This window comes from Perca flavescens, chromosome 17 (genome assembly GCF_004354835.1).
Source record: "Perca flavescens isolate YP-PL-M2 chromosome 17, PFLA_1.0, whole genome shotgun sequence".
Lineage (NCBI taxonomy): Eukaryota > Metazoa > Chordata > Actinopteri > Perciformes > Percidae > Perca > Perca flavescens.
Genome location: NC_041347.1, coordinates 13,966,028 through 13,991,438, shown reverse-complemented (window position 1 = coordinate 13,991,438; position 25,411 = coordinate 13,966,028). Strand labels below are relative to the sequence as shown.

The window sequence follows — 25,411 nt, the reverse complement described above, 5'->3', positions numbered from 1 at the left end:
TGTTGGAGACTTTGGGTTCAGGCACTGAGTTGATCAGCTCAGAGACCTTGAAAACCAATTTGCTTTTCTCCTGTGTGGACAGGATGGTTAGTGAGCTCAAACTAAGATTGTCCAGTGTACATTCAGGGCTCCTAAAAGGCATCCAGGCATGCAGCCCTAAATCTGAGAACTTCTTGAGTGAATCCTACTTGGATGACCTTGCCAGGCACTAGAGCATTGACTTGAAAACAGAAAAAAACATTCTTGCCCGCAAAACTGGATGTCCAGGGGCGCCTGGATAGCTCACCTGGTAGAGCGTGCGCCCCATGTACAAATGCTCAGTCCTTCTCGCAGCGGCCGGGGTTCGGCTCCGACCTGCGGAAATTTGCTGCATGTCATTCCCCCTCTCTCTCCCCTTTCACATATTCAGCTGTCCTATATAATAAAGGCCTAAAATGCCCCAAAAAATTATCTTAAAAAAAAATAATTAAAAACCGGCTGTCCACTGGATGTCCACCTCAAGACATGTTAGCTGTGTATAACCTCCTAGACCAAGACATGGTTCCCTCTCTGAGGGCAACCATTACAGTGCCTGTGAGCAGCTGCTCTTGTGAAAGGTCCTTTAGTTCACTGCGTCAGCTTCACTCCTGGCTGCGTCAAACAATGGGGCAGAAATGGCTTCACAATCTTGCAGCCATGTCGATTGAAAATGACATGCTGAAGCACCTAAGTCACAACAGAGTGATAGACTTAGAATTAAAAACAGAAGGCATTCATTGATGCTTCCACCCACAAAGTGCAATGCAAAAACTTATTTTTTTTAACATTATTTCATTCTCAATTTTACTTTATTTGAATACTGCCTTTTCATTGTGGATTTATATCATACATTGTATACATCATTTGGCAGAATAAATCATCTTTATTTGAGAAACGCTCAAACTTGTGTTGTCAAATTTCACTGTAACCTTTAAATTCTGGTTCTTGAGTTATACTGTATGCAAGCCAAAGCGAAATGACACTGATTGAACCAATCTACAGCTCAGTTACTGGAATTAGTGTAATTAAATAGCATTCTTTGGACAACTTATCTTATAGAGAGAGGAATTAGATATATTATGCTATTACTTTATCACACATTTACATGAGCAGACAGATAGCATTTAAGTGATTGCCTACAGAAGAACTCATCAGGAGTCTGACCTAAGCAAATTCCCCCATGCAGCTTTGATGTGTCTAAAAGTTACATTACAGTAACTTTTGTTGAACAGAGTAGAAATGGAAGAAGATATGTCTGTCACTATTTACTTGTTGACATCTTTGTTTCTTGACTGGTTGTTGACATAAGTATAACTCTAATACAGTAACAAAAGATGTGAGTGCAAAGATTTTGCAAACGCAAGTTACAAATACCCGAGGGCTAAGCACCCCCTGTCTTTCAATCCTAGTGATGTCCCTGACCAGTATTATATCTGTCAAATGAATGTAGTGGAGTAAAAGTACAGTTTTGCCTCTGAAATGTGGTTAAATAGAAGTATAAAGTAGCATAAAATACTAACATACTTTACAACTTGTATCCTTAAAAGAGACCTCTGTTGTTGGACAGGGACATTAAAGGTCCCATGGAATGAAAATGTCACTTTATGAGTTTTTTTTAACATTAATGTGAGTTCTCCCAGCCTGCCTATGGTCCCCCTGTGGCTATAAATGGCGATAGGTGTAAACCGAGCCCTGGGTATCCTGCTCTACCTTTAAGAAAATGAAAGCTCAGATGGGCCCATCTGGAATCTTCTCCTTATGAGGTCATAAGGAGCAAGGTTACCTCCCCTTTCCCTGCTTTGTCCACCCAGAGAATTTGGCCCATCCATGAGAGAGAGACATCATGGCTTGCAAACGAGCTCCTCAATAGCTACAGACACAGAAAATGGCACATACTAAGGAAAGCTCATTGTGGGACTGGCTCTAGTGGCTGTAATTCTGCACCAAGGCTGAATTTCGGGAAAGAGACTTCAGATACAGTATTAGGGGACCACTAAGGTCTATATAAAAGCATCCAAAAAGCAGCATGCCATGGGACCTTTAAATAGGAAGACAAAAAATGACTCTTCAAACACCAGAGGGCAGCAGAGATATGCCAAATGAATAAAATAACTTTCTGTTTGTCTCTGTACTTATTCAGTGTTAAGTGTCATTTAGTCTGTGACCATTAACAAAACACAGTAAAGATCTTTTGATGTCTTGATAGAGGTCACAGGCTGAAATACCAGCATTAGATGTGCCGAGTTTAAAACAAAATACGAAGAGGGTTTTTCCTCTGGGTTCAAGTTCCATGTGACGTTTTGAGTCATAAAAATCCAATTATAGCTTTTGTGGATGAAACTGATGAAATTACTCATTTGATGTGTTCAAGAATCACAGAAAATGAGCGGATTAAAGAAATTATATAAGCTTTCTTTGGATTGATATGGGGTGACCTTTGCCCCCAGTGGGAGAGAGTGCCTTGCTGTCTGCCTGAACGTAATCATAGGTCAAAGTCTGCTCTCTGGCTGGCAGAGCCAGTAGGAGCACAGTGTGTTTATGTCCCTCACTGTCTAAGCTCTTCTCACACTGTTAACAACACCTTCACCTTGTGCAGAGCTTCCTCTGCTTGGATTGTCACCAGTTCAACACCATGCTGCTTCGGACTGCGGTTCTGCTGCTCCTCTGCGTGTGCACGGGCATGTGTGCCACTTTAGGCCACTACCAGACTCAAGCCAAGGAAGAGGAGGAAGTCCCTGCTGCGCACTCAGCTGCTGTTACTGATGGTGTTTTAGCAGCTGCCTCTGTAGATGCAGCTGAAGAAGCTGGAGATCCTGCAGATACCCAAGTAGATGATTCGCCTGCAGTTGAGGAACCTGCAGCTAATTCCATTTTTGGTGACAATCTAATGGCTAAAATACTTGCAGTGGATAACCCAACTGCTGACAAACCAGCAGTGGATGTCCCAGTAGCAGATGTTGCAACAGCCGGAGAGCCAGAGACAGACAGTGATAGGCCTGCTGGAGACGCCTCTGTTGTGGAAGCTCTTACTGGTGGAGCTGTCACCCAAGAGCAACCTTCTTCTGAGGCGGAGGAAAATGACATTAGACCAGTCGAAACACACCAGTCCCTGAACGAGCCATTGGCTCATAAAGACGACAACAGCTGGAGCATCAACTCAATTAGAAATAGTTTCCAGAATGTGCACGGATACTTTGACTCCCTGGTGGAGCTGGTTGGGGGACACAATGGTGTGTGTCAGTACCGCTGCAGATATGGTAAGAGCTAATCTCTTGAATTTACTTTTTTTTTTTACTGTTAGGTTACTGAGAACCACAAGTATTTTAGTGGCCCGGAGGGGCGAGTTGTTGCTGTTTTCAAAAGAGCCAAAACATTTTCAGTGCACCTGGTTCACTGTAGATTTTCAAATGCTAGTTATATTTTGTCCACACCCCATATTCCTCCTTCTGTTATACATGTGTTTTATTAGCACACTTTGAGTGTCAAATTGATGTCTCTGGTGTCAGTTTATCTACCCTCAGGCTGCTGATAATGAAACCTGAAAACATTCTGGTTATCAGTCCAGGAGGTAGATGTACAGTTACACAATCAATACATGTGTTCTCAAACAGAAGTTACATCTTATCTGTGAAACAACACAAACCCAAGAACAGAGATATCCTGTAGACCCAAGGAGTACATTATGACATCAGTGTGTTAATGGGCCTTCACTTTAGTTTGAGAATTAAGTGGAACGTCTCTGTTTTCCTAGGTAAATCTCCTCAACCTCGTCCCGGCTACCAGCTCCCAGAGCCCAACGGCTGCAGCTCCTCTCTGGTGGGATTCCAGGTGAATGCCGCTGTAGGTGGCCCACATAGCACCAACAGCCCAGAACTACATCATTAAGCACATAATAATGGAGCTTACCACAACCATAATGGCTTAAAATGCTAGGTTCTTGGTAAACTGCACTGACAATACAGTTCTTTCTTTTGACAGCTTGACCTGGGGATCCCTGCTATGACTGAGTGCTGTAACCAGCTTGACATGTGCTATGACACTTGTGGCACAAGCAAGTACGACTGTGACTCAGAGTTTCGCTTGTGTCTGCATGGCATTTGCTCCGACCTTAAGAAGAGTCTGGGCTTTGTGTCGAAGGTACAAGGTGAGATATTTGCAGATATTTACATATAAAGGTGTGTATGAATGAAAACCACCAGGGTATGTAGGCAGTTGGGTTGGGAACCGGAGGGTCGCTGGTTCAAGTCCCCATACGGGACCAAAGTATGGTGGTGGACTGGTAGCTGGAGAGGTACCAGTTCACCTCCTGGGCACTGCCAAGCTGCTCTTGAGCAAGGCACCGAACCCCCAACTGCTCTGGGCACCTGTCCATTGACAGCTGCAGCCCCCTCACTCTGACATCTCTCCATTAGTGCATGTATAGGTACTGAGCATGCGTGTGTATTTCAGGCCTGTGTGTAATGTGTATTCTAACAACAGAGTGAAAACATTTTAATTTGCCTTGCGGGATTAATAAAGTATAAATTATTATTATTATTTATTATTATTAACATCTCACATACATTGTGAGTAGGGCTGGGCAATATGGAGAAAATCAGATATCACGATATTATTGACCAAATACCTCAATGTTAATATTGCGACGAAATTGTAGGGTTGACAATTGGTGCTTTTACAAAATATTTTCACAATTAGATTTTAGATAGATCATCATCAATAATGTGCATATAATGATGATAAGTGGTTAAAGTCAATTAATAGTTAACAGCTAGAACAGCCTGGTGAGTTCAGACAATGACATCCCTTTACTGTAATGCAGCCTTTAAAACCAGGAAAAGACAACACTTACCATATACTGATATTACGAAATCTGAAATCTAAGACGATATTTAGTGTCATTTTACGATATCGATATATTATTGACATATTGCCCAGCCCTAATTGTGAGTGATCAAAAAATCATACTAATCTCTGCCTCCCTCCTCTCTCTATTTCTATTTCTATGTCTTTTCTTCTTAGCCTGTGATTCGATGGCGGACGCTCTCCACAGCACAGTGGGGACTCTTGGTTGCAGGCCTTACATGAACAGCCAGAGGGCAGCGTGTGTCTGTGAGGGAGAGGAGAGGGATGAACTGTGACACAGAAAGACTATGGACAAACTCCTGCATGCTTTCATAGACAAATAACAGAGCCATAGGTATTTCCAAAGATTATACTGTATATTTATAGGCTTTTTGTCAAAGAGATACTTCACAAGAGCCCTCTCAAGATTCACAGCTTGGGAGTTTAAAAAAAGACATAAATGGGCAATGCAGATGAATAGTTTCTTAGGTATTATTCATAGGCAGTACTAACACATATTATGTATCTGAATATGACTTTCAAGTTCCTAATTAACTGCCCTATGCATGTTTTACTCTCCATACTCCATTTCATTTTAGGCCATTTTTAGGCCTCTATGACTCCATTACCATAAATTACTATGATAACTCCAGACAAATTGCCTGATGGGAAGGATATTGTTGGATTAATTTCCTCTAGATAGAAAGACATAATTCAATTCCTACGCTGCACATGGTTTGTTGTGTTCTGCTATTTATCAAAATAGTCTGCTCAAACCTTAAGTCAGTGTCATGTAAATGTAATGCCTATTACAGCTACTGTACTATGTTAATGCTTGATGTAAGTTATTTGCCAGTTATTTGTAATGAATGAATAAATGACTAATTGCAGTTTAACTGATTAATTGTAGATTAATTGTCAGTGAAGAAGCGCATGAATCATTTTCAGGCAGGGCACACTATTAACTCTTCTCTAACACACTGGGATGTATGACATGATCCCCCAGCCAACTGAGCAAACGAGTCAGAATTACATCTATGGGTGTTCCACATGTATCTGTCAAGTCAGTGATAGTGTGAAGGATAAACCACTTCTATAAATCCACAAAATCTTTAAGCTGTAATCAAGCCTGAGAAATGCCAGAAAGTTTGACCTAGAAAAACATCATTCATGCTTTAGTTGTTACAAATGAACTGTGGCCCCTCAGAATGATTTCTAATAGAAATGTCATTCACTTTACTGCCAGTAAATTGTGCTGCCGGGCAAAGTGGCAATGACACGCACAAACGTGGATGTATTAAGCAGAATTTAAGTGATCTACAGCACTGTGACTGACACAGGAACTTACATAAGAATAAAAAAAGAGTGTATATACTATACATCATGTATATGTGTATAAGAGGAATTTTTAATATCTAAATAAACTGAAATGGCAAGTATCCTTTAATCTCAATGTTACTCTGCAAATGTAATTTTGCTGCTGCTGTTGGCTCTCATGGTGTTTTTCTGCACGTTTGAGTTAATGGCTCTATGTTAGCATCATGGCTCAGGCAGGATGAAGATGGGGCCTCCACTCAATGTGTGCTGCTCCTGAGGTTCACCGGACCGAACCTCTCGGCGGACACGTCTTTGACAACGCTGGGCACAGTGGGAGTCTCCTACCCCGCATACTAACACCTGGCAGTGGATGAACACTTGCTGTAATCAGAGGAGACGAGCTTGTTTTGAGTACAGATAGAGCCACCCCCACAGTGTAAGGACACTGGCTACTTGAGTCCTTGCAATATAGTGCTACACAGAAATAAGTCCACACACAATTGCCAGCTGGCTCCCAGCATGCTCTTTCTTTACTCACTCGGTTATCCTTGCCAATGAACTTGAAGACAGGGACCTGGTAGTGCTTAGAGAGCTGGTCCTTTGATGAGTACTGTGTCACTGTTTCATCAGAGATACACCTGAATTAGAAGCCAAAGAGGGACAATAGAGTCATACATGTGTTTGATATCCTTACAAAGTATTCAGTGATCCAGATATGTTTCTAACAAGCCACTTCATCAAGGTTAGCTGCCCAAAGGCCATCAAACACTCTTGCGTTTTTAATAGGAAAATCAAGAAAATAGATCGCTGCCCTGCTCTGTGTTCGTAGAGTAGAGGTAGAGATTTTGGTGGAGAAATGGTTTGCCAAAAGAAAGTGTTCCCCAGATAGTAAGGCTGTTCTGTGTTGTTTGTTGTTGTCTTGTTTTCTTTCCACATAAATCAGAGTACGAGGCCAGTGGTATTTTTCATTTGACATTTCCTTGAAGGAGTAGAGATTTCCTGTCATATAACCATGAAGCAGCTGATGCTAAGGCTTTTTGGAAACACAGCAGCTGGGTCTGATTCTGTTGACATTTATTACATCTCTCGTAGTAGTGAGACAATATTAAAAATACAGAGTTCTGCAGTTTTCATTGTGGTCATGAGCAAGACACTTTAAAGGGTCAGTTCACCCAAATTACAAAAAATGGTCATTACTATACCACTTTATTACTATCACTTTTTCTTTGGCTTTCCTGTTAATATAGTGTATAGTATCTTTAAATACAGGTTTTTTTTTCTTTTTAGCCAGTCACAGTTTACTTAATATAAAGCTATCAGGTGTCAGGGTTAGGAAGACATATGCAGATATAAAAGTGATTTTGAATCCTTTATTATATCTTTTAGAATTATAAGGTAGCAAAACAAACCTATTCATTTATATACTCTTCCAGCAGTGCTATTTTCTGGTTCATAAGGCACTTGTAATAAGTGTGCTATGTCACGCAGCTCAAGATGTGGCATTAGAACTGATAAAACCATCCACACTATTCACCCGTCTTTGATGAGGTAATACTTGAGGGCCTGGTCAGCTTTAGGTCCTGGTGTGGCGAAGCAGCTCTCCACCAGTGCAGAGAGGCCCTCCACCCTTTCCTTTGGCTCCACCCCGAAGAACAGGGAGTCGTGGAGGCTGAGCTGGGGCGGGGTGCGGTACGGCTCTGAGAACTCTGCGCTCTTAAAGAGCTCCAGATAGAAGGGGAAGACTCCCTCACTGTGGCCTGCCAGTTCGAGGGCTGAGCTGCGCTGACTTGCCTGGTATCCGTCCGACACTTGGTACTCCCTGGGGAACTCACAGGTAACTGGAAGCACTAACTTGCTGGTGCGGACTATCAGGTCCCTGCTGCTGCCTGGGCTGCTCCTAGGGAGGCCTGTCACCAGGTTGGTTCCCACAATCTTATCATCTGTCACCTAGGGGGTCGACATTCAGTTTACAGCGTTTTAATAGCTTTATCAATCGGTGACAACCTCACACAACCCACTTTTAAGGCACTACTCTTTAATATATTGTTGTAATCAAAGATGTCTCCTAGCCCTAACTGCAGAGACTAAATCCTTAGCACATTCCGTCTAAAAACTTTGAACTCAATGCCTCTGACCTCTACCACTGTGCCGCAGGTCTTGAGGCTGAAGCTGAGGTTGATGTGTGTGCCATTGGAAACACCTCGACAAGACGAGTTGGACAGAGAGAGCTCCAGTCCTCCTACAAGGTCCTTAGGAACTGACACAATAATAGAGCTGGAATCACACTGGACTGGCACTGCAGGAAAGGGAGACAAAGACATGACATATTATTATGGTCCCATAAAATGGCACAAATCGTGAAAAAAAAGGCAAAGAGAAGAAAACAAACCACACAGTCTATTTATTGGCTAAGTACATAAAGAGAGATAGATTATTAAGAAAGTAATCAACATTTCTTAATTGATAATGAACATAAATGATGGATACAACCCTAAATATATTTGGGTTTTGGAAAGAATATGTGAATAGAGGATGACACCTTGGACTATTCCGATATCTAGCTTTCTCATACACAAACACTGATACACACCCTGACATATGCGTTTATCCTCTCCCAGCTCCAGCCCTCTGGGACAGTGGCATTGATAGGAGTCCAGCAGCGCGGAGCAGCCATGGCTGCAGCCTCCATTGTTAACATGACAGCCTGCTATCTCTGCATGAGGTGACAAAGAGACATGAAAAAGATGAAGCACACCGCGTGGTTCCCTGGTTTAACTATCTCGGTACAACACTGTCTGATGTGTCATACAGCATGCAGATCACAACACAGGCGTACCTCTGCAGTTGCTTCCGTCCTCGTCCAGCACACGGCCCGGCCCACACTCACAGCGTCTGGAGCCTTTGGTGTTCACACACACCTCTGCACAGCCGCCGTTGCCCTTCTCACATTCATTTACATCTGATCATAGGACACACACCACAGCTGGGTCAGGTATAATTATCAGATGAGTCCTTTTTTCAATCGACTGAGTACCAGATGGGTGGAGTTCACTTAGTGTTCCAAGAGGAGGATGATGAATCGACTTTGAAGGACTTTAAAACTGCATTGATAATACTGAGAGGACTGGTAAAGAAATAATGATGGGTGAAATAAAAGGAGGGACTAAAGTGAGAGTGCAAAGGAGTGAGGAAAGAGAGTGAGCAAGGATGGTGAAATGAGACAAAGAAAGGCAGATTTTGTTGATGGGTGAATAATGAGATAATTGGACTTTTCAGGCTGGCTAGTTTCCCACTGCATGCCTGTCACCCATCACTGTGCAACATCCGGTGTACCCCACACACACACACACACACACACACACACACACACACACACACACACACACACACACACACACACACACACACACACACCTGGAGTCAGCAAACTGTAAACCCAGATTTGTAGGCTAATTAAACTTTGTAGTGGTCAGTCACTACTTATTCTTTCATGTTTTGTTAAAAACCATATTCATTACTACATCACATTAGTTGTTTGTAATAATCAGCTTAAGTATGCAGGGCACACATCACATTAAGCAGAACCAAGGATGGGAGGTGCGGGGTCATTTGAACTGTTCTGCGCTGAAGCGATGCAAAGGCTCATGGGGAAAAAAAATATATGTTCTGAACGGTTTCTGTCCTAGTTAAAGTGTGTTTTAATAATGTTCTGTTAATGTTCTGGGTGTGCATTTATGTTATCTGGGTTTTAGTTTTGTACGGTTGAATTAGTGTCAATGTTTATCTACATTCATTGTTGCACCATGACTGAGACCCGGGTGGGGACTGATGGCTTCTGGGCAGTGGCAGTATTCAGTTGCTTTTCCAGTTGGAAACTAATTTAGTAATTCTGTAATCTCAAAGAAACTTCCCACATAGAACATTCAAATAGGGTATAACAAAGCTGAATGCATATTTATGCATTTTTTCATGAATTTGTTTGGAATATGTTGTTCTACAAATTGGACTGTCATAAAGGAAAACAAATATCTCAAAAAAATTCATTCTTTAGTATTGATAACTACCCTAAATCTTTGTATATGCTAGGTTTCTTTGCTTATTTAACCAAACATGCATAATTTAGACAACATAAAACTCCTTACAACTTACTGCTCTGTGTTAATACAACTTGACCAGTTAAGTTTCACCTTTTGTAAAAACTTAGATGGGTTAAGGCAATGGGTTTCCACCCAAATTTCTAGTAAAGTCAACTAATTCAAGATAACAGTGTACAAAAGACAATATTTCAATATTTTCTGTCTCTATCGCTGCTCCCTTCATCAGGCTTTGCACTCATCTTTTCTATTTTATGATGTACTGTATCGTTAGAAACTAGAAATAACTCTATTGGTATGGAATTGGGATATGTAAACACATCCTACAGTTACTCAGGTCATAGAGACTAGATAAAATGGCTGGAACAACCGTCACAGAGCCGTGAACCTCAGGGAGTATGTGGAAAGATTAGAGTAGCTTATTTGATAAAACAGAATTTACTTTTTGATTTAAACAAGTATATCCACATATTGAGTCAGCTATAACATCTAAGCAATGTTGTAATTAAGAGTGTGTGATAACCAGTTAGCAAGTGAGCAGAGACGTTAAAACAGCTAGCTAAAAGTAATAGATAAATGTTGAAATGAATAGCGAAAAGTATGGATAGATAGTTGAAAAAAAAAACAAGATAAATGAATAAATTGTGGAAACAGTTAGCTAAAAGTAACAGATCAACATTTGAAAGCGTTAGGAAAAAAAATGGTTAAAACAATTATGTAAACATACTGCAAAGCCAGTCTGATTGATTTTGCTTGTTATTAATATTCAGAAACCATTTCCATCAGTCTTCCATGTCTGTTACACAACCTTTCTGTCCCCTCTCTTCCTCCCTCTCCGTCTGTCTCACCCAGGCATGTTTGTCTGTCTGGTCCCAGGGCAGTTCCAGGTGCACAGCGACAGTCAGACTGGGGACATCTGGGACCTGCACAGTCCACCTCATCACAGATATCATAGAAATCTGTGCAACACACACACACACACACACACACACACACACACACACACACACAGAACAATAGCCAGTAAAATTAAAAGTAAGTCATTTATTGGATAAAAAAATATTTGTATATACATATCGGACATGTTCACTCACGGCCACAGTAAACATGGAAGCAGACTGAGGGTTTGGGCAGGCGATAGACAAAGTATCCTCCAGTACAGGCCTTTACATCGGCACTGGCGTTCCACTGGCAGCAGTTGTCATTGAAGCTGGCACAGACAGGCAGGGTGACGATACCCTCGTGGGGTTGAGGGTGGCTGCCGTTGAGCCAGATGGGAGCATGGGTGCCACAGTGATTCTCAGAGATGCAGAAGGTGGGCATGGCATCCCCTGCCATACCAGTGAAGCGGTACCATTCTCCAGACACGTGGCTGTCACACAGGGGCACGCCGGATGACTGGTTGACGTGGTAGTCTGTGTTCCTCCAGGGTTCATTCAGGCTGATGTAGGCAGAGCATGGGTCCAGGGCTGAGGTGGTAAAGATGAACAAAAAAAAAGAACATTATGTAAATGTGTTTTTAAGGAGAATGAGCCAGAGAAGTTGGTTGAGCAATGTATAGAGTCTTTTCAAGTATGTTCATTTTGAGCTACTTTATATTTCTAGTCCACTAGATGTAAGAGCTATATATTCGGTAATTTTACTTTGCTACTGTACATATATTTCAAAGCTCTAATCACTGGTTATTTTTCAGTTCAGGACTGTCCATAAAAACATAATATAGGTTTACAAAATATGAGTTAAATTACCCAACAGAGTTGTTAAAATTAGCGGCTTACACATTATTGTGACAATGATGCATCATTAATAATATACACATATACAGTATATATGCTCTATACTGTATAGTACTGTAGCTACTTCTACTTTGGATACTGTAAGCATATTTAGCTAATAATACTTATGTTGCCTACTTTCACTTAAGTAAAATTTTGAATGCAATACTTACTATACAGAGGATCATTGTATACTGCGGTATTGCTACTTTTACCTAACTAAAGGTTCTAAATACTGCCACCATCACTGTTAAAGGACCAGTTCACCCAAATTATCTATGTATTTTTTATTTTGAAATAAATAAATAAATAATGTTTCTGGTGCTCACAGCATTGAAAACTTACCTTTAAAAAAACATTCAAAACAGGGACACTCTAAGGATTTAAGGTGTCAACCATGAACCACAACACCCCCGGTTTGAATTCAGTCAGGGACCTTTGTTGTAAGTCCTTCACCATATCGCTCCCCTTCATTTCCTCTAAAGTCAGTTCTCTAAGAAAGGCATAAAATGCGCGCTAAAACTATTTCAAAACAGGGTCCTCATTGCCAATACTTTTCAGTAGTAAGTACCGAAAAAAAGAAAAAAATCTCAGAAACCAAAACTACCTGCATGGATAGATAGAGAAAATATGTTTTGTTATTCTGGTGACGTGACCATTTAGAAAGGTTCACATTTCTGCCCAGTCCAAATCCAAGCACTATATCTCATGTTTTGCACATTTAACCTATACAGGTCACTTGAGCAAACGTGTTACCATTAAGCAGACCTTTGAACCGTCAAGATAAACTGTAACACATAGTCAATTCTAATTGAACTAAAAGCCAACCACAAAGAACTCTTTATCCAGTCTTGTCAGCGGTGACTCTTTTCACTACAGCCAGATTTGCTGAATCAGGAGAACACCTGAATGAGCAGAGCAAACAAAGTGCAGCAAAAACAATCAATAGTCTCTCCCTCCCTTCATGCCCTCTCAACAGTGTAATTAAGAGGTAGGCATAAAACAAAAGGAAAGAACAATAGATGAGGCAAAGTGGGCAAGAGTTAGAGTTAATCACTAAGAATCAGCAGGGATGAAGAAACAGCTGGAGGCTGATCAAACCGGCAGTAAAGCAACTTCAGCGACAGGCCAGGAGTCAAGAAACATGACAGCTTTACTGGAGCAGTAACCAGCCATGTAACCAAACTCAATTTAGTTGGATTGATCTATATAAAGTATCCATGTTTACGCTTTCCCGTACCTTTAATCAAAAGTGCTTTCCGTGTGACATCTAATGGAGGCCAAGGTTGACCAGAGGTTTAAAGTAGATAGATAGATAGATAGATTTTTATTGATCCCAAAGAAATGGGAAATAACGGTGTTGCAGCAGCAAAATATCAGACACACAGAACACATACAGAGTATACATTAAATAATAGGAAACAATATACATTAAACAATAATTGAATACTACAAGAGCAATATTTAAAATATATACAATTTGGAAATAAAATGTACAACTGTTTCAATAGATATAGAAAAACTTAATGTGCAAGTTGGGGAGTAAAAATTAACAACTGTTTCCCTAGTAATGATAGGATGTAGATAAACCTATTGGGCAAGGTTGTGCAACGTGCAGCTGTGATGTAAAGGTACTTTATTTGTCACATACGTACATTCATTCTCTGCATTTAACCCATCCCTCAAGGGAGCAGTGGGCAGCCAATGACAGCGCCCGAGGACCAACTCCAGATCTGAGCCTAGATCAAGGGCACTGACTGGAGAACCTAGTACATGTTTTTGACGGTGGGGGAAACCGGAGCACCTGGAGGAAACCCACGCAAACATGGGGAGAACATGCAAGCTCCACACAGAAAGGCCCCGGAACGACCTGGATTCGAACACAGAACCTTCTTGCTGTGAGGCCACAGTGCTAACCATTGGGCCACCATGCTGCCTTATATGAGTCTTATATGAGTATTATCTCACATTCAGTAACAGTTCCTTTCCCAATAAACATGAAAACACATCTGAACTATGGTTAGAAAAATTGACTGACATCTTAGTTCCTGGAATCTATGAAGAAATATGTGTGTAAGATGGGACTCATTTTGTGACCATAAATGATGTCACCACACACGTTTTTTACCCTCCATCCACTAATGGACAGTCCATCTTGTTGCTACCTGCTGCTCCAACAAAAGCAGAGGGATCAATCCACGGCCCACTGACAGCAGAAACGACCAGTTTTGGAGACATACGACTAACCAACTGTGTTTCAGCTCCAGCAGCACAGAAGGGGCAGAGGACATAGCTGAATCATGCAGGTGTATGCTAATGGTGGCGTTAAATCTTCCAGTTGGGGCTTGAATAACTTAATATGGCTATTAAGGAAACGTGGAGCCAAGCCTGACCTGAGTCAGACTCCAGCCTCTTATTTGCACAGATGAAGATGAAGACCCAGAGTAAACAGTGTCCAACCCCATTGTTCTTCATTGTAAATATTTTTTTATAAATAAGGATGAAGCTGGGTGTCTGGATAGCTCAGTTGGTAAAGCGTGCACCCACATATAGAGGGTTTACTCCTCAACGCAGCAGGCCCAGGTTAAACTCTAACCTGCGGCCCTTTGCTGCATGTCATTCCCCCCCTCCACCCCTCTCTCCCCCTTCATGTCTTCAGCTGTCCTATCAAAGTAAAGGCTGAAAATGGGCAAACAAATTATTTAATTTAATGTTAAAAAGAAAAGTAAAAAAGGATGTAGCTGATGATATTCTATTAATTCTCCTAATTTCTAAACATCCCATGAAAAGACAAAAAACAACAATGAATTGATCCTACTAACACCTGTACTCCCTTTGTGGCCAACACCTGATACGTATATCTTATTCCTCTGTGCCAGTAGTGTCGAAAAACTGTTAAAACCTCATCAATTAGAATGAATGCGGTAACACTGAATGTCCTGCCTAGATTTCCCTATTGTTTGAATATTTTGTTTTTGCCCAAACATTTCTTCAAATCTATAGACCAAATCATTACCAGGTTTTTATAGGGTGGGAAAGCAGCCAGGCTGAGGAAATCATTATGGCAAACATTTAAATTCAGCTGCGGACCTACCCTACCTAATTTTCTGTTTTACTATTGGTCAGCACAGACACTCAAATTGACTTACTGGCTTCAATCACCAGGGTCGTTAAGTGTAGGTTGGAGGTTCAATCATCAATCATGTTCCTCATCTTCCCTTGGCTCTACTCCCCTCCTCCTTACCAATTAATCCTTCCAGATTTACAAACAGCCCTGTGATGCTGTCTCCCCTTAAAATTTTAATTCAGACGTCATTCATTTTTAAGTTTATGTCAACCTCCACCCTGATGCCTCTAGTGAAGAATCTCCTATTTCTCCCATCACTCATTGATGCTACTGTGTTGAGGTGTTACACTTTTTAGAGACCTCTACAGAGATGGCCCTGTTTGTAGCTTTTCAGTATCCTCAGATTTTAATTTGCCTGCATCCTGCTTGTTTCGTTACTTTCAAGTTAGACACTGTGCCTCCTCTCTTTTTCCATGCTATCCTTCCCTCCCCACTACTGTAACCAGCCATACGATGACCTTCTAACCCTAAAACACCACCATAAATCACTCATATCCAAGATATATGAGTAATTCATGGCTTTTGACATTCATTCTGTTGCCAAATCTTACTAGAATTGCTTGGGAACAGAAACTGTGGGTGGATTTGACAGATCAGTGGTGGGATAAAGTTGTTCATACGATCAAGCACACCTTGTACCAGGCTGGAACTTATACAATTCAAGGTGTTACACAGAGTTCATTTTTCAAAATCTCGACACAAATCTGAGAGCTGTCACGCTTCCACTTGTAACCTGATATAGGTAGTGATAGGTAGGCTTGTGGTCTAGTAATGCCACCATCTAGCTCCTCACCCTCAGGGAAGCTCCACCCTCTGCCTTTCCATTAACAAGCACACACCTGGTTATAAGAGGTTATACTGTATATAGGGAGCACTCAGAACCTCGTCATGTATTATGGTCCAGTGTGGCTAGGAAACAGGTTGTTCTGGAAGGTATGTGTTAAGGCTGACTTTTTAAATTGACTTTTGATTGATTGGTTTTACTGTTTTTACAGGCATTTTAAGCCACCTGTTTGCCAGACCTGTTTGGTTCACTATAGGTCACTACAGAGATGGCATTTGAAGTGATATCCTGAGGTAAAAGCCCTCTGCTTAACCTTTCCCTCTATCTCAGTGTAGCTGACTACTCAAGCAGAGTCAGGTGTGCCTGACTTGATTGGCGCTTCACCAGCTGCCTCCTATTCTTTCTTTTTTTTAAATGGCAATAGTTGGGATCTGTTTCTTATTTAATTTTTCACTGAGACATATTAGCCTTTACCACTCTTTTGGCAAGACAAATTTTACTTCCTCTCCTAAGGCCCCATCTACGGTATTTTGCTGTGATTTATGGGGACCCTGCGTCTTTTCTTAAGTTAGAAAACAAAATTCTCAGTGAAAGAAAGCTCTGCAAAATATTTTTTAATAGTTTTATAGATGACTTTGAGGCACCTGAGTATATTCTTTTCACAACAAAAAATGGGAAAGACTACATCTGTATGTAACTCCTCTATGTGCCACAGTTACACTGGAAGACCTCTTCCATTCTAAAAATCCACATACACTAACCTACTGCTGTAAACACTCACTAGAGCTCCAAATGTTTGTTAATCCACTGCTGAAAGTAGTCCCTCCAAAATGCACTATTTACCTCGGTTTGAGTAACATTTGCTGAAAGCAACAATGTGTGCCCGTCTAACTTGGCCTTACTGTGTGTTTTTGCTGTGTGTGGTTTTTGTTGAAAAAAAATAAGTCACAGTATAGTCTGTCAAAAATAGTCATAGTATAGTATGTCAAAAAAGTCATTGTATAGTATGTTGATGGATGTATGTTATTTATTCTGGCTCTGTAGTTCCTAGTCGATAGTGCTATTTGGAACTACTGAGTCACTGTGATATCAAACAGAGAATATTGAAAAAGTCAAAGTATGTTGAAACAAGCCATTAAAAAGTCATAGTATGGTATATCAAATGTCATAGTATGTTGAAAAAAATTTATTAAAGTCATTGTATGGCATGTCGAAATAAGTGATAAAAAAGTCATAGCATGTCGAAAGAAGTCATAGTATGGCATATCAAAAAAAGTCTTCGTATAGCATGTTGAAAAAAGTGATAAAGTCATAGTATTATCAGTCCTAAAGACTTCAGCATCACAAGAATTAGAGGAAAGTGACTGGGCAAGGTGTGATATCTGGTTATTATTTTTTTTTTTTTCTTTTCCTTGACCGCGGAGGGTGGGGGTTGGGAGAGGGTGGTTGTTCCTGTCCAAGTGTGTTTGTCTGTTCTGAATGTTTGAAATGAAAAAAAATAATAAAAAATTGATCTTAAAAGAAGTCATAGTATTGCATGTCAAAAAAAGTGATAAAAGAAGTCCTAGTATAGTATGTCGAAAAAGTGTTAAAGTCATAGTATGTTGAAAAAAAATTATAAAAGTCATAGTATGGTATATCAAAAAGTCCTATTATAGAATGTCGAAAAAAAAACATAACTTCATAGTATAGTATGTGATAAAAAGAAACTGTATAGTATGTTGAAAAAAAGTCATAGTATTTTATGTCAAAAATAGTTATAGTAAGTCGAAAAAGTGATAAAGAATCATGGTATAGTATGTCGAAAAAAGTCATAGAATAGTACATCGAAAAATGTTATACCGTAGTATATTATTCAAAAAAAGTGATTAAAAGTCGTAGTATTGTATGTAAAAAAATTGTGATGAAAAAAGTCATTGTATAGTATGTCAAAGAAAGTCTGGAAGAAGATGCAAACTCCACACAAAAAGGCCCAGCCCATACTGGGAATCGACAAAGGGTGAGAGTCTGCAGTGCCTACTTTGCTGGTGGTAGAATAGTGCTAACCACTGAGCTACAGTGCCAACAAATAAAGCATGTCAAAAACAGTCCTAGCATGGTCCACACTACTCTACACCGACATTATAAACGTAGAAAAAGCCAGAAAAAAGCACTATACTTAAACAGTGATAACATAATTGTAAAATATATTGAAAAGCTGAATCACACTGTAATATATGAAGGTTTTGTGAACAGTCTAAAGTTTGAATGACATCTGTAGGTGAAAGTATGTGGGAAGAGTAGCATTTAGAAGTGGAAGAAGTCTGAAGAGGATTTAAAGATTGCTCCATTGACTTTCAATGTAAAAAGAAAAAAAGCTTAATATTTTAAAAAGTATAAATGGTGGAGAAAAGTTGAATACAAGCACAATGTCCTTTAAAGAGCTGACCATTTTGATATTTCAATGCTTTTTGTAGCTGAAACTATGCAGAAGTAGTAGGTGACCAACAATCATACAGAAGAATCGGTTAACAATACTGCGTATGCTGCTAAATCAGCATTCACACAATAATCTTAACTCACCTACACCTGCAACCGCAACAACCTCCAGCAGCAGACTGGTAATTACCCAAAACATTGTGATGCGTTTTCTCTGTGTTGTCTAAATGATAGCCAAGCTCAGGACTGAGTGTGCATGTGTGTGTCCCTCTTCTGGTTCATCCTTAGGGGAAGTCTGTTTTTAATAGGCGCCTCTTATCTGTGTGTGTCATTTTGTCATGTTGTCGGTCTCCCCAAATCCAGTGACAGGACCATCCTCCCATTGTTTCAGTCTTCACAGTCTACTCCTTCCATCCTTGCGCACATGACCTTAAACTACATCATTTTTTGATAACCATGCTGTGAAAGTGTGGTTGTGTCTTAATCTTTTGTCTCACCCTTCCTGATTTAAAGGGCGTGTAAAACTGAGCAATGATCTGATCTGCGGCAGCATTAAACCAATCTGATTAATCTGCTTAATGCCGTGCTGAGGCATCTTTTGCTCCAAGGCGACAGTGAGGTTTGCACATTCAGGATTTACTATAGAGTAGATTGAGGACACACTGTGCCAATAGAGTGCAAATGTTCTTATCTAAGTCATTACTTTACCATTACTCCTGGCCAGAAAATGTCTAAAGCCCATTCAAGCCCATTTCATTTCGAAAGTGCCCAAACTAACCGGATGCTTGCAGTTTTTGTTTCTCATATGTAAATAAATCAATGGAGACGTTGATCCAACAGGCTGTTAGAAGAAATGAGGTGGAACATTCCATTCTTCTTTTTTGATTACTCCTGGGAGTAAGACACCGTTAGCCCACCGGGCGGCAGGTCCCTATGGCCAAAGATCAATCAGCACTTTATTATACTGTACTACTGCATAACCACACATTGTACAGGAAAAGCATACAGTGTATATAGTTTTTCATGTTTAATTGTCCCCTTGTTTTTCACTTGTGTTCAATTTTCCTCTACATTTCAGCTTAATTTAGTTTTACGAGTTTTGATTTTTTAACTACTGTGGTTAACCATTGTGCTGAACATGGTAAAATATAAAATACAAAAGTTATCACTTAAAATAAATCGTTACAAATAACATAAAATGACAAAACATGTTAAAAGACATTTGACGCCCAGACTCACCTAGGACCAAAGGCCATGGTAAAAAGGTGTTCTTTAGCAGGGACTTAAAAGTATATATAGTCTGCGCCTCTCGAATATTCATTGGGAGGCTAGGTTTAGGTTTGTTTTACTGATATCACTACTGTGAAATGTGTTGCAGGATGAGGTTAAAGATACTGGTCGTTTTTTCTTTTCTTTTTTTTAGACACACTAAAGGCGAGGCATATGAAAGGCAAAGTAAATTTATTGGTCGATCACTTTGGGCCAGGCTGTAATAGCTCGAAAACTGGATTGATTTTCAACAGATTTTGAACGAACATTCATGGTCCCAGGAGGTTGAAGCCTGGTAACTTTAGTGATCCCTGTACTTTTCCTCTAGCGCCAACAGGCGCTTAACTTTTTGGGCTTTTAGTGAAATGTCAAAGGAGTGTCATACAATTTGGAACTTGGAAAATGATGAACATAACAACCTTGGTGATCCCCTGACTTTTTATCGAGAACCATCATCAGGTCAACATTTGTCCAATGCTTTGGTTCATGACCAAACACCTGCAGAACTGATGACATTCCCATTACCCCCAGCTGTACGTAGGAACTGTTCAAATGTAAAACTAAGATTGTGGATATGGTATATGGATTTTATCAGTTCAACAGCAGCATGATAGCATGCTGAGATCAGAATTTAGCTCATAGCACTGCTGTGCCTGAGTACAGAACCTCACAGAGCCGCTTGCGTAGCATACTCGGCATACTTGAAAAACTTTCTTACAGTAATAATCAAACCAATATTTTACAAAAGATTTACTTTTTTAAACAAATTTTAAAGGAAAATATCATAGCCTTTTCTTTTCCATTGGCATTTTTTTATAAACCTTTCGATTTTTAGACGTGAATGGAGTTTCAATAGACCGTCATGCTTCATGTACCTATTGTATGAGAACAGTTTATCCCCTCAGTTCTATCTCATAGGATGTCCTGTACAGGAAAAGCTGGAGGCCAAGGAGAGTCGGAGGACGTGGTCAAGACCTTGAAAAGCTGTGTCTTGCTCTGTATGTCCATAAATCACTTCACTTCCAGTGGGAACAACACAAACCTCAAGTGGACCACTGGCTCCAAAAACTGGATAAGGATTTTATTGATAATTGAATTACATTTCTCTTTTATACATATTTCATAAATGATACAGGATTTTACATTTTTCTTTTTTTGCCAACATTACAGCATCATATGTCAACAGAAGAGGAAAAAAAAAAGACAAGAAAAACGAATCAAATAAAAATATGAGGTCAGAATGGAGTCATTTCAATTCCTACATTCTGCTTCACTCTTTAGGCATTTTAAACATATGTTATTGTACTTGCACACAAACAAGATATTCAAAACATAACACATATTCAGAACGTTGAATAATAATGTCGCTTTGGAGAAAAAAGGCTGAGGGTGGATGAAAATGACAGCAGAGAGGGACGAGAATGGGAGGCGTTCCCCAATAAGCTAACCGAGAGTGCATGACACTTTTCCTTTGGACTTAAATCCAGGACGTTAGTAACTGAGGTCAAGAGGTCTCCTCCTTTATAGGTGCACTGAGGATGGAGGGTGTTGTTCCGTTCATTGGGGATTATAAATGCACGCTGAGGGAGGAGTTTATGGGAGTAAACAAGTGAAGATGGTAGTTTGAGCAGTTGGTTGGCTGGAATTTAAGTCAGATTTGGCAGGGCAGATTCTAAAGACGCAGCCCTGTCCACTGTCCTTTATAACTAGGAATCTCTACAAACAACGTTCTTAAATTATCTTTGCAGTTTTTTTTGATAAAATCATCTTTTTTTATTTTCACATAACTTCTCATGTAAACATACATTCATGCAACACCCTCTTTATAATAAAGTTTCCCTATATTTGATATATTTCGTTTTTTTTTTTTTAAATAAACAAGAAAACAAAAACCAGGCAATAAAAAGGTGGATGGTGTGATTAAAAAGAAGGAGGTGATGATGGCGAGAAGTGTAGAAACAGCAGAGGGAAGGATTGGACTGCAGACAGAGACTCTCACCTGCCACAGTACATCTCCAAGGAAACGCCGCCGTCCTTGTGTGTGTGTGTTTGTGTGTGTGTAAACTGGCCTACTCAGGAAAAACACATGACTGCTATGAAGTTAGATGAGGGCAGAATTGATTTCTACCACTACTGACAGTTGGTGATTAGGGGCGAAGGATTCATGAATATGGTGGTCTAAACTTTGCCCACAGTGCACTCACGCATCAACACACAGGTTCCCATTTGCACTCCTAAACATTTAAATGTAATCCTCCTTTTATTTAAAGGTTTCATTCCAAATAAGAGATTAATAACTATGTCAATGGACATATCATTGCCATTTACCAAATTGCTTATCTATACCTTTAAAATCATCCAAAAGGCACGGTTTCCCTTGGAGATCACTCACTCACACTCACACACACTCTCTCTCTCTCTCTCTCTCTCTCTCTCTCTCTCTCTCTCTCTCTCTCTCTCTCTCTCTCTCTCTCTCTCTCTCTCTCTCTCTCTCTCTCTCTCTCTCTCACACACACACACACACACACACACACACACACACACACACACACACACACACACACACACACACACACACACACACACACACACACACACGACCAAATCCTGCCTTGAGATCTGCATGGCTAACTTTTGATTTGACCTAAAAGCATGCATTTTAATCGAAAATCAGAAGTTAAACACAAGGATCTGTTCAGTAGGATTCAGCCACGAGACACACAAGCAGGATCTTGAATTAGACTATGTTCGGGGACGTCATGTCATTTACAGGGGCCTTCAATCCTCACCCTGAACAGAAAACTAAGTGAAGCTGACAAAGGTTTATTTAGTGACCATCCCCAAAAAATGGACAACATAAACATATGGCTTCTATAACCTTTGATTTAACCCATCGGGGAGGGGATGAGACTTCAGCTAGATGTGGCAAAGAAAAGTGTCCAATTAGGTACAAAATTGCAATAATGCTCCTACACATTCACAAATTTCTACTGAGGGCACACCACAGCATGCAGTCTACCCTGCCGTGTCATCGGGGGGGAGCAGGGGGGCATTACAGCAACAGTGGGAGGAGAAAACTCAAAAAAGCCTCTGGGAATCAGTGCCATGATGCTTTTTTTTTTTTTTAGATGTAGCCTTCTGTTATTTTGTCAATAAGCGTTGTAAAGGGAGAATAATGAAAACATTGTTGAAATGCACATCACATGCTGCTAAATTAAAGGCCAGGTCACTGAAAATCTGATAACCTACACCTCTAAGAACAATACTTTCGATTGGAAAAGGAGAAAATATTGAACTGCAGGCAATTTACTCAAATCCTGCACCTGCTGTATATTGCGGCTTTACTCTTTTTAAAAGCCTCTCAGTTCATCAGATGTATTAAACTACTGTATACATTGCCTGTGGGTTCGTCTGAGACAATGGTCACTACACAGTTTAACGCCTCCATTATGTTAAGCATTTCCGCAGCAATCTTTGTATTCATGAGATGATTATACAGGTCAAGCATGGCTTTATCCCCATCCCATCTGCATTGCTCAAAATCAATTCCAATCAAAGCCATTTTCACCCTGATTTGGCTTCAACATGGTTTCCCTCTCTTTGGTGGCCATGCACAGGAGCCTTACATCCAGCCTAGGACGTTGTTACTGTGAATTAAATTGTGTGCGTTTGTCATAACAAAATATAAAATAGTTAGTTCAAGTTAGTAAATGCATACATTATTATGCTTTGTGTGTGTGTGTGCGTTGGACTGTTAGCGGGTGTCCTTCATGGCAGGAGATCTTCAGAGGATGTAAATGAGTTTCTGATGTTTGTAAGAGAGCTCCTCCCCCCACTGAAAAAAACTAGCCTCTGGTCATCTGTTTATTTGATTGTATACATATATATATATATATATATTTATATTCTTTTCATAACAAATATACTATGGCTTTCAAAATAAAAAGTGCCAAAATATTTTTTTTTGGAATAAAAGAACACACAGTGATGTTGTTGTCGGTAGTACTCTCATACTCAATACGCAGACCGGGCCGCTACAAGACGTCAACAGGAAGAGGAAACCAGGCGTCGTCATGCCTATGTCCTGCAAGTCGAGACAAGCTCCTGACAAAGGTCACACTGGGAGGGACAGCTGTCCGTCACCTGGAGAAGGCGTGGCCCAGGGAGGGGGAGGCAGCAGAGTTCAGCCACAGGAAGACGAAGGCCCCCCCTGATGGTGCGACTGCAGTAAGGACTTCCTTGTAAACTTTAACGTGTGGGGTGGGAACTCTCTCTGGAGCCTACCAAGAGTAGGTGTGCGTGTGTTGACAGTTTGACTGCTAGAGGAAGCAGGACTACACTGCTGTGTTGACCAGGGCTGAGTGGCCAGGGTCGATGTCCCAGTGTACCCCAAAAGTCCCACACACACACGCACGCACCAAATGCGCACGCACATGCACACACACACACACGTCACTTAACGCCCCTCTGCATGTCCTCTGTTCTGGATTGTCTAGAGGTGTAATAATTCCCCTGGAGTTCCCTGCAGGCTGTCCCTCCAGAGACTTTAGGCATACCCATAGTGCCCAGTGTTATTCCTTCATCATCATTGTCCTTTTCATCATCCTCGCCATCCTTCAGCCGTGAGAGTTTTTAAATTCCCGGTACTCTCGCCATCCTTCTTCGTCTTTAAGCGGTTTTCACTTGCAATTCCAACTGAAGTTTTCAGTCAGGAAAGTAAAAAAAAAAAAAAAAAAAAAAAAAGAAAAAAAGGAGAAAAAACTAACTCCCACAGTCAAGACAGGGATGGGATTTTTGGGTGTGGGAGGGAGGAGTCTGAGGAAAGAGTTGGGGGTAAAAGGGAAGGGAGAAGGGTGTTGGACGGAAGAGGGAAGAGGGAAAGGGGGTTTGCCGGAGCTGAGAGAGGAGGAAGTCCCTATCAATTCCTATCAATTTTTACTGGCGGTGAGCTGCTGAACTGGGAGCTGGAGCTGGAGCGGGTCCCGAAGACGCTTCAGATCCAACTCCACCTGGACAGGGCGCACAAAGAGAGAGAGACAGGGTAGAGTAAAAAATATGAAAAGAAAGTAAGTGGGAAATGGTATGAAACTAGGTCTTAGTACAGCCGTTACAAATCAAAGTATTGGACTGTAAAATGTGAGAATCCCCAGTGTGACTGCAGTGCTCATGTTACATCACAGAACATCCAGCTTTCACCAAGCGACTGTACCTCAGCGATATCATCCTTCAGCTTGTTGTACTTCTCAATGTCAAAGCGTGTCCTTTTCACTCCCTTGTGGAAGAACAGCAGATACTGTCTGTCTCTAGCGTCGGGGTAAACATACTCCTGCAGGTTATGAAGAAACACAGATGGAGCACTTTGTAAGAAGAACCAGTTTATCAGATATCATCCATGTTCTGCTTTCTATCCCATGGGTCTAAACACACCAGAAATCCAACATCAGATGGACTCCACGTCCTCGGAGTACAAAGCTAGCGGTAATTCATGAATGCTGAATCACCAGACCAGCCTGTTTAATAGCTACAAATATTACAATTGAATGCAGGGTTTTGCAAAGAAAGGACAACAATTGGTTTTCATTAGCGTAATGCTTTGTTCTCTAGTTGCTACAGCATAACGTTAAAAAAAGGAAAATTTACCTCAATAAATTACATTATTTGGCACAAAGGAAGCACCTAAAACACAAGTGTTTTGTGAGTGCCCACTAGAGGAAAGGTTATAAATATGTTTATTTATATATATATATATATATATATATATATATAT

General features: G+C 40.6%; 3 protein-coding genes across 4 annotated transcripts in view; 1 reads left to right on the top strand and 2 right to left on the bottom strand.

The window, feature by feature from the left end:
- Nucleotides 1-3,245: 3,245 nt before the first annotated feature.
- On the top strand, nt 3,246-5,156 carry pla2g12b (phospholipase A2, group XIIB). The gene is made up of 3 exons (XM_028604149.1): nt 3,246-3,275; nt 3,997-4,162; nt 5,038-5,156. The coding sequence occupies exons 1-3, from the start codon at nt 3,246-3,248 to the stop codon at nt 5,154-5,156; spliced, it is 315 nt and encodes a 104-aa protein (XP_028459950.1).
- Nucleotides 5,157-5,845: 689 nt separating this feature from the next.
- On the bottom strand, nt 5,846-14,521 carry oit3 (oncoprotein induced transcript 3). Its single transcript, XM_028604198.1, has 9 exons — nt 14,440-14,521; nt 11,366-11,740; nt 11,120-11,230; nt 9,014-9,136; nt 8,768-8,890; nt 8,313-8,473; nt 7,712-8,124; nt 6,716-6,815; nt 5,846-6,558 (listed from the first exon to the last, which is right to left on the bottom strand). The coding sequence occupies exons 1-9, from the start codon at nt 14,519-14,521 to the stop codon at nt 6,400-6,402; spliced, it is 1,647 nt and encodes a 548-aa protein (XP_028459999.1). The 3' UTR covers nt 5,846-6,399.
- Nucleotides 14,522-22,187: 7,666 nt separating this feature from the next.
- The window catches only part of mcu (mitochondrial calcium uniporter), a 64,481-nt gene continuing 61,257 nt past the window's right edge, over nt 22,188-25,411 (bottom strand). For both annotated transcript variants that reach the window (XM_028604148.1, XM_028604147.1), the window contains exons 8-9: nt 24,854-24,970; nt 22,188-24,653 (exon numbers count right to left, since the gene is read on the bottom strand). In XM_028604148.1, the coding sequence (XP_028459949.1) occupies nt 24,573-24,653; nt 24,854-24,970 (198 nt within the window). In that variant the 3' untranslated portion in view covers nt 22,188-24,572. The remainder of the gene's footprint in view (nt 24,654-24,853; nt 24,971-25,411) is intronic.

What these genes read in the sequence shown, in the direction of transcription:
- pla2g12b (XM_028604149.1), top strand. Translation starts at nt 3,246, where the DNA reads ATGGTGTGTGTCAGTACCGCTGCAGATATG. An exon ending in TCAGTACCGCTGCAGATATG is followed by an intron (nt 3,276 to 3,996) that starts GTAAGAGCTAAT and finishes TTCTTTTGACAG; the next exon opens with CTTGACCTGGGGATCCCTGC. An exon ending in CTTTGTGTCGAAGGTACAAG is followed by an intron (nt 4,163 to 5,037) that starts GTGAGATATTTG and finishes TTTTCTTCTTAG; the next exon opens with CCTGTGATTCGATGGCGGAC.
- oit3 (XM_028604198.1), bottom strand. Translation starts at nt 14,521, where the DNA reads ATGAAGAACAATGGGGTTGGACACTGTTTACTCTGGGTCTTCATCTTC. An exon ending in AGACAGACAAACATGCCTGG is followed by an intron (nt 9,137 to 11,119) that starts GTGAGACAGACG and finishes TCCTATGATCAG; the next exon opens with ATGTAAATGAATGTGAGAAG. An exon ending in GGATAAACGCATATGTCAGG is followed by an intron (nt 8,474 to 8,767) that starts GTGTGTATCAGT and finishes CCTTTCCTGCAG; the next exon opens with TGCCAGTCCAGTGTGATTCC.